We start from the raw sequence: 8,746 nt of genomic DNA, 5'->3' as shown, positions 1-8,746 counted from the left end.
CGTCCACATTATACCGTAATGATGTTATAGATTATTAGTGTAGAGCAGACACGAGCGCGATACGTCTCCTTTAAGCTTCTGTTTGACTGAACTCGCCGCAGATCCAAGACAAACTTGGCAGCGCTCGAGCAGATGGAGGAATATTCATCATGAGCGAGCGGCAAAAGAAACACGAAAACTGCTCATTTAGAAACAACCGACGCACAAACGCAAAAGAGCAGCGTGTGTATTAGGCTCGTCCAAACATTTTATTTATTTTTTTTAGATCCTCTAGATTAGAACCCGGCATTTGGTTCCATATCTGGCCAAAATATCTGGTCCTTTTATTCTGCAAACACAAACTGAAACATCGTGCTGGGAAAAACACGGGGAAAAAATCAGTTATAAGTGCGTTTAAGTCAGTGTTTTATTTAGTGAGTGTGAAATTTCAGTGTTAAATGTTCAGAAAAGTCAGCAGGATGCATTATAGATCAGATGTTAAACTCGACTTCGTACCCTGACTTCTTAGCCCCACAGTGGAAAGTGTAATGATCTGAATAAATATTAAAAGGTGCTGCCTGCAGGCGATGTGTGTGTGTGTGTGTGTGTGTGTGTCTGTGTGTGACATAGTATAAAAAAGTGGACTAAAGGAGCGGGTTTTCAGCTCCAAATGAAACTCACAGAGGATAGCAGGTTATAGGCGAGTTTCATTGTTGACAAAAGCGCGCGTTGCATGATGGGAATTATTTTGGTTGGCGGCAATAAACACTAATTCAACATGACGGACGGAGCGAGAAAGCACGTAAAGGGTATTGATCCCGGTTATTTATCCACTCTAACGGCAGAGGACCCAAGACCATTTGACCAGAAATTGGTCATAAGCATCGACGGACGCCAAATCACCCTTTTCAACCCCGACAAAAGGTGGAACAAACCAAATTTCTGGTCAGAATCGCCAACTACCTGGACAAATATTCACTTGGGCGATATCCACAATGACTTGGTGGAAACTCCTGGGCCATTCACAGCAGAAAAGATGAAAACCTCCAAGAGTCTCGATGTGTTGTTGAACTTGTTGGGATCTTCTACGTTTGCTCTGTGAATGTTTGAAAGTCGTTTAATTCACCATTAGGCGGTTCTTTTCACTGTGTGTGTGTGTGTGACATTAGCAGAACAGATCAGCTCCAGGCTCGAGCTGAAGAGTCCATGTGTGTGTAAGTTTACTGTAGATGACAGGTGCATTATGGGAGAGGAGACGACCGACCGCTGCAGGTGAACTGAGCAAGTGGAATCTTTTTGCATTTAAATCGCCCGAATTACACCGTTTTCTGTTTTATTTCCTCATCACAAAACTTTGACCTGGAGTTGTGTTTTGTTTCGTTCACTGTTGGGCGAGTGACTTCAAAACTGTAAGGTTTTATTTATTTATGAATTGTTTTTGTCATTTCACAGTCATTTGTTACATTATAATTTTACTGTGTTTAAAATATAAAACATTACACGACTATTGCAGCACATTAAGAGACTCTCAACAAAAGAACTGTGCAAACATGTATGGACTGAAGCAGGGCTAAACCAAGACTAAACTAGGGCTAAACCAGAGCTGAACTAGGATTAAACCAGGTCTACACCAGGTCTAAACCAGGACTGAACCAGAACTAAACCAGAACTAAACCAGGACTAAACCAGGACTCCAGGTAAACCAGGACCAGGATAATCTTGGAGTAGGACTTGGACTCTAGTTCCTCCTCTGAGAGAACCCCGAGTCCGTGGATCATGGATCAGTCTTTCCACAGAGCTCGATCGGGCGTCGGCTGTTCTTTGACTCGTGGAGCGTGGAGTTCTGCGTCGGTTCTTTCGCCCGCGGTCACTCGACGGTCTACGTGGGCGCACCTCCAGACCCGACACTCGGAACCGTAACGTAACTTTGGCGTTTCATCACTGCTGATCCATGATTTTAGCGAATTTGTATGAAGAAAAACAAAAAACCCACCACTTCAGTCCAGGTTAAAAAAGCGTTGTGACGCACTTTACTCACATTTGTACCGAGTAAAATATTACCTTTTTTTTTCCCTGTAAGGCCGAACATTACTGCGTTACAACAACAAAGCAACACATTACAGTAATTCGTTACTTTTATAACACGTTGCTCCCAAAACTGCGTAAGAAACAGCAGCGTTGTGTCATCATTTTGGTACAAATGAAAACAAAAAAGATCTGCATTTGTCCATCAGAGGAGCCGACAGCTGCACGGCGCTTTGTTGCGATGACGTTTACGCCGACGTCAGCCCCCAGAACGTCCACATTATACCGTAATGATGCTATAGATTATTAGTGTAGAGCAGACACGAGCGCGATACGTCTCCTTTAAGCTTCTGTTTGGCTGAATCCAACACAAACTTGGCAGCGCTCGAGCAGATGGAGGAATATTCATCATGAGCGAGCGGCAAAAGAAAAACACGAAAACGTCTAATGGAGAAACAAACGACGCTTAAACACAAAAGGAGTGGACGTAACTAACCTGCCAGCCACGAGCTCCAAATAAGAAGTGATTTTATTTGGGTTTTTATTTCTCTCTTAACATCCTCGCTCCTGATTGGCTCTTTCGTTGCTATGATCAGGGTTCCTACGGTCATGGAAATCCTGGAAAAGTCATGGAAATTGAGGCTACGTTTAAATGACGACGGTTTGAACCAGAGGTGGGACCAAGTCGTTGTTTTGCGAGTCTCAAGTCTTTGACCTCAAGTCCGAAGTCAAATACAGGCAAGTCCAAGTCGAGTCTCGAGTCACCGGTCCATAAGTCCAAGTCAAGTCCAAGTCATCTGCTTTGAGCTACAAGTCATTTCAAGTCTTTAAACCAAAGTATCAAAATATGGCTTAGATTTTTGCAGTTTATATGAATTTTTAAACTAAATTGTACTTAAAAACTCTTGGTAAATGAGTATTTATAAGAGTTGTAGAAATGTTGATATTTCCTTTTAAATGCCTTGACACGAGTGTGAATTATTACAGTCAAAACTGGAAAGAGTTGAGATTTAAGAGAGTTTAATAACAGTTATTTTGTTATCAAGTCTTCTCAAGTCCAAGTTCAGTCCCAAGTCTTTGTCCATTTTATCAAGTCAAGTCTCAAGTCCTAAAAATAGTGACTCGAGTCTGAATAGAAAACGCAAAAGTGTCATCGCGTCTTCACTTTTTATTCTGCGTTTAGACGAGCGTTTTCAGGAGGAAATCTGTGTGCATACGGTGACGCAAAAGTGTGTGGAATTCGATTGGATGGTTTCTCTGAATCGTATGTACGTGACCTGAGCAGATCTGACTAGAGTTTTGCGTCTTGGGCAGTGTACGTTACGGAGAAGCGCAGAGGTGGGGACTTGCAAGTCGTGACTTGGACTAGAGTCAAACTTGAGTCACGGTTTTTTATCACTTGAAACCTGACTTGATAAAATAGACAAAGACTTGGGACTGAACTTGGACTTGAAGGTCAGTGACTTGGGACTTGACTCGGACTTGAACCCTGTGACTTGAGAAGCACCTTTAAATCTGAATTCTTTCTATTCTGACTCTATTCACTCTAAGATCGAATTTAGACATGTAAAAAGGAAAAAATAACTAAATTAATTTCTACAACTCTTATATACTCTATAAATACTAATACTCTATAAATATACTATGTTTTTTTAAAGTACAATTTAGTTTAAAATTCATATAAATTGCAAAAATCAAAGCTATATTTGGCATTTTGGTTTAAAGACTTGAAATGACTTGAAACTCAAAGCAGATGACTTGGACTTGACTTGGACTCATGGGCCAGTGACTCGAGATTCCACTTGGACTTTTCTGTATTTGGCATGGGACTTGACTCGGACTTGAGGTCAAAGACTTGAGGTCAAAGACTTGAGACGACAATAAACGCACTGACAGGATTTTGAATGTTCAAAAACTATAATCCCAAACCATAAGGTGAGTGGAAAGAGGTCACATGTCATAGATCAGTTCTACTCATGTCGGGTGTACAAAAAGTGCTATACAATTTAAGTTTGACTGATTGATTTATAAGGAGTTTAAAAACACACCACATGACATCACAAGTTTTCTGTTTTCGAGGAGAACTCAGCTTAATTATGCAGGATTTTTGTGTTAAACGTGTGTGAAAGAAACGAAACTCAACCCCAGGTCAGAAACAACAATAAAACAGAGACCAGATCTTTAAAAATGTGACGTTTCAGTGAAGTCATTTGCACTTTAAGGCCTCTGAATCTTAATAAAATCCATACATCCTTCGCGATCTAATTTGGACAAACGTTGCATTGAGTTATAGATACAACTTGAAAGCAAAATTGACTCAACAGCTTTTGGCAAAGAACCTCGGTCTAATCCAGTCAATATGGTTTTCATTTTGGCTCCGATACTTTCTCATTTGCCAAGTCATAAATCCAAATCCGTTCGCCATATGGTCCAATCGGAACACCAGGACCGGCCCAGACGCTGACGCTGATCTAAAGCCGACGCTACGCCTGTCACTGTAACACATTTTGAAGCGCGATGTATTGAGATTTTGCGCTGGCGTCTCGCTGGAGGTGCGCTACGTGTACCTGTCAGAAAAGTCAGATAAATATAACGTAAACGACAGAACAGAAGTTTACCGAACTCTCCGTCTCACTCCAAATCACTACCGTATATTCCGGACTATTGAGCGCACCTGAAAATAAACCGCAGGTGTCCACGTCTTCAGGAACGTTTTCAAGTTCGGGCCGTCTGCTTTTATCGCCTCTGAAAGATTTCGTCGTCTTTTCGCGTTGAGTCACTTCGCCAAAATCTCACCATCGACTCACTGACGTCGAGCTCACGTGCAGCAGCTCTGTTTCCTTCTTCCACAGCAACATCAATCGACTTTTACTTAAAATCTGCATCATCTGCGTTTCTTCGTGTGTTTTCCATGAGGAGGGTGTGTGTATGAAGCGCAAAATAACTGTTCAAGACACAATCAAACGAGCATAATCCGTGTGTCATTCGTTCATTCGTTTTTCAATATAAAAGCAAAAATAAGAAAATAAAAAAACAACAGTTTTTTTCATTATTTGTCTCCAAAACCAAAATGAAAAAACGGATAACGATTTTTTTTTTCAGTTTTCGATCTTGTGTTTAAATGAAGAATGGAAAAAACTAATAACGGACGTTTCTCGTTTACGTGACTTCCGTGACTGCGATGTCGAACTTTTGCGCCGCATACAGACTGAACCAGGACTGATCCAGGTCCGAGACCAGACTGGGACCAGGGCGGACTCCGAGCTTTGACTCCAAGCCTCCGCATGGTCCGAGCCTCAGCTTTGAGCTCCGGCCCTGCTGTGGGCTCTGAGCCTCCGGTCTGGTCCCGGCCTGGTCTCGGTCTCAGTCCCGGTCTCAGTCTCAGTCTGGTCCCGGTCTGGTCTCGGTCTCAGTCCCGGTCTGGTCCCAGTCTGGTCCCGGTCTGGTCCCGGTCTGGTCCCAGTCTGGTCCCGGTCTGGTCCCAGTCTGGTCCCGGTCTGGTCCCAGCCTGGTCCCAGTCTGGTGCCGGTCTCAGTCCCGCTGTGGTTCCGGTCTGGTCCCGGACCTGAATCAGTCCTGGTTCAGTCCGTATGCGGCGCAAAAGTCCGACCATCGCAGTCACGGAAGTCACGTAAACGGTCGTTATCCATTTTTTATTTAAACACAAAATCGAAAACTGAAAAAACAAATCATTATCAGCTTGTTCATTTTGGTTTTGGAGACAAATAATGAAGAAAATAGTTGTTTTTTCATTTTCTTATTTTTTGTTTTATATTGAAAAGGAATGAATGATACACGGATTGTAAAACGCCCTCTTTTTTTTTTGTTATTACACTTACTTACATTTACTTTATAAAAGCCTCTTCTATTACTTCACATCTGGTTTGTGTTACTCTCCTTTGTCCGTAGCCCTGACTCGTAACTCTGCTCTTGTAATTCTGGCCTGTAAAGAAAAATACATTGAACTAAATGTGTCTTGTCAATGTCACTTCTCATCGTGTGATAAAGTTGACAGTTCCTCTCCTTTTTTCTGTCTTTCCTCAGATTTGTCGTGATCACGCTGCTTCAGTCTGACCCTCCAGACCATGAGACCCTCCAGGACCCTGCCCCTCCGTCCCTCCCCGACTTTGAACACCTAGAATGGGGTCGCTCCTCCGCTGACCTCCCTGAAGTCCTCTCCCTCTGCTCCGCCCGTCGCTCCTGCAGATTTGAGCCCTTCTCTTTGACCCCTGCCCCCTGAAGATGGCGGCGTGCGTGTGGTTCTTGTTGGCTCTGAGCTGCGGGCCGCTGTCGGTGCGTGCGGACTGCTGGCTCATCGAGGGGGATAAAGGATACGTGTGGTTGGCCATCTGCAGCCAGAACCAGCCTCCGTTTGAGACCATCCCTCCTCACATCAACAGCACGGTACGAAGAGCAAACCCACTGAAAACTGTACAGGACACACAAAAATGTTATTCAAGTAAGAGTAATGTTACTACAAAATAATATTACTCAAGTAGAAGGATGAAGTTGTGGTACAAGAAATTACTCAAGCGTTAAAAAAAAAAAGTATTACTCAAATAAGAGTAACTTAACAAGTAAAAGAGTTTGAGACGTAACATCGGATTTATTATTTTAGTTTAAGTTGATGTAATTTGATGAACAAAACATGAAATAATGCACAAAATCAGGTATTTTTAAAGACCAAAAATAAGATAAATTTGTCGTATCTGAAGAGGTCAGAGCTAAAACACGTCATAACAAAGGTCGACCTTCTCAAAACTTTAGAAACTGTTACTTCTTAAACCTGACTCTTATTTGGCCAAGGGGCTGTTTTATCAAAGTGGTTTAAGTTGGATCTAGCTCCAACTGTAGCCTCAACTCGTTTCATGATGGAAATAAGCCTGAGTCTGACCAAAGGTAATTCAGGCCTGAGGTTTAAGATGCACTTTGTGTGCGCTCGCAGTGACTCTCAGAAAACCACGGGAAATGGCCAAAAAATTGATGTTTTTTTATGATCTGACTAAACAAGAGAGGAGTCACAGTGCAGACCCACAGAGTTTGATTTGCACCATGGAACTTTTCTGGTCATTCTGATCTGAGGAGCGAGAGGAAAGACACGACTTGACTCCCCGTCCTCTCCTGGTCGCTCTGTGGACAGAGAGGAGGAGCCTGGTTAATGTGTGGTAGTACGTGCAGAGCTTAAGTTCTGCTGTGTGTAAAAGTGAAGCAGTAACGGAACTCTTCACATGTTCCTAACAAGAAACTATAAAATCTGCACAAAGCTGCTCCTCACAACAGACACATGTGCAAGATCATTGTAATGAAATAATGCCCACAGGCTTTTATATGGTTTGTGCCTTTGTGATGAGTGCAGCGTCCACACACACGTGTGTCTCGTGTCCGCACACACGTGTGTCTCATGTCCACACACACGTGTGTCTCATGTCCACACATGTGTGTCTCATGTCCACGCACACGTGTGTCTCATGTCCATGCACATGTGTGAAGGAGCATATGGACTGTAAAAGTCTCAAGCGACATGTGACAAGTCATTTATTAAACTGTATCACACACACAGGTGTGTGTCTGACTCAGGTGGGTGATGCACCTGCTGAAACTTTGGGCTGAAACTGTTGAGACGTTCTTGGAGACAAAGATAAAATAATCTGACAGTGAGTCTGGTCCTGACCAGGTTTGTTTCTTGGTGCTTGTTACTGCGGCAGTTTAAGGGAAGTTCCTCCTCCAGCCTGTTTCCATGGAAATGTTGCTCCTTTAGCAACATTCTCCAGGGAATAATATGCCCTGGAGAATGTTCCATACTCTGGTTTTAACATTCTATTTCCACTGAGTCATGCAGCTGACATGCCACCTCCAGAAAGTTACATACTGTAACTTTAAAGTGTTTCTATACTTTATACTGTAGCTTTAAAGTGTTCACAGTCTGTAAATCTACAAAACAGACAAATACACATTTGGGTAAATAAGTCCATGTTTTTATAAATGAGATTTGAACCAAGTCCTCGACAGCTGCTTCCTTCTGCATCGTCCATTTCTTGGTGATAGTTTTTCTCCTGCTGCCAAAAACACATTCTAAACAAATCCATCTATTGTTCCATTTCAGGAGCCGTGTCCCAGATACAGAGTTTTAAAGTCAAATGGGATGTTAATCCTGAAGACGACTCGCAGAGCTTTGTTAAACTCTCAGAAAAAGAGTGTCCAAACTTTTGACTCCTGAATATTTATGTGTTTGAACGACAACAAGCTGAAATCCTCTTCACCTCTTTACTCCCCCTGGTGGCTCTCTGCAGCATCTGTCTCCTCTCTCATATTTATATTTGTGTTTTTAGGTTCACGATCTGCGTTTGAACGACAACAAGCTGAAGGCCGTGCTCTTCTCCTCGATGTACCGCTTCACAAACCTCACAGACCTGAACCTGACCAAGAACGACATCAGCTACATCGAGGACGGCGCCTTCGCCAGCCAGGCCAACCTGCAGGTCCGCCCGCCACCACAGGGGGCACCGCACCACAACACACACTCAGTATTTCATAGATTTTTTTTTTTTGAGAGGGGGAATTACATTTCTACTTGGTGTTAATTTAGATTTAATCAGACATTTGGATCATCATGTTACCTTTAATTGTTTGGAAATGCTGTGTAGCTCAATATAACTGAGAGCAACAGAGTAACATGTTTAAAAAGTTTTTGTTTAATTTTTGACAATTTGAGTCCCTCTCCCTTTGCATTAGGGCCCCGTCC

At 42.8% G+C, this 8,746-nt stretch overlaps 1 protein-coding gene across 1 annotated transcript in view; it reads left to right on the top strand.

The window, feature by feature from the left end:
* Nucleotides 1–6,246: 6,246 nt before the first annotated feature.
* Nucleotides 6,247–8,746, top strand: part of LOC110162536 (protein phosphatase 1 regulatory subunit 29-like) — a 35,188-nt gene continuing 32,688 nt past the window's right edge. Inside the window, exons 1-2 of the mRNA XM_055158513.1 lie at nt 6,247–6,408; nt 8,334–8,483. Coding sequence (XP_055014488.1) covers nt 6,247–6,408; nt 8,334–8,483 — 312 coding nt within the window. The remainder of the gene's footprint in view (nt 6,409–8,333; nt 8,484–8,746) is intronic.

The sequence above is a fragment of the Boleophthalmus pectinirostris genome, unplaced genomic scaffold, assembly GCF_026225935.1.
Source record: "Boleophthalmus pectinirostris isolate CB_2022bp ecotype Guang Dong unplaced genomic scaffold, ASM2622593v1 HiC_scaffold_22, whole genome shotgun sequence".
Taxonomy (NCBI): Eukaryota; Metazoa; Chordata; class Actinopteri; order Gobiiformes; family Gobiidae; genus Boleophthalmus; species Boleophthalmus pectinirostris.
Note: the sequence above shows the minus strand (reverse complement) of the source record. Positions and strands in the feature narration are given on the sequence as shown.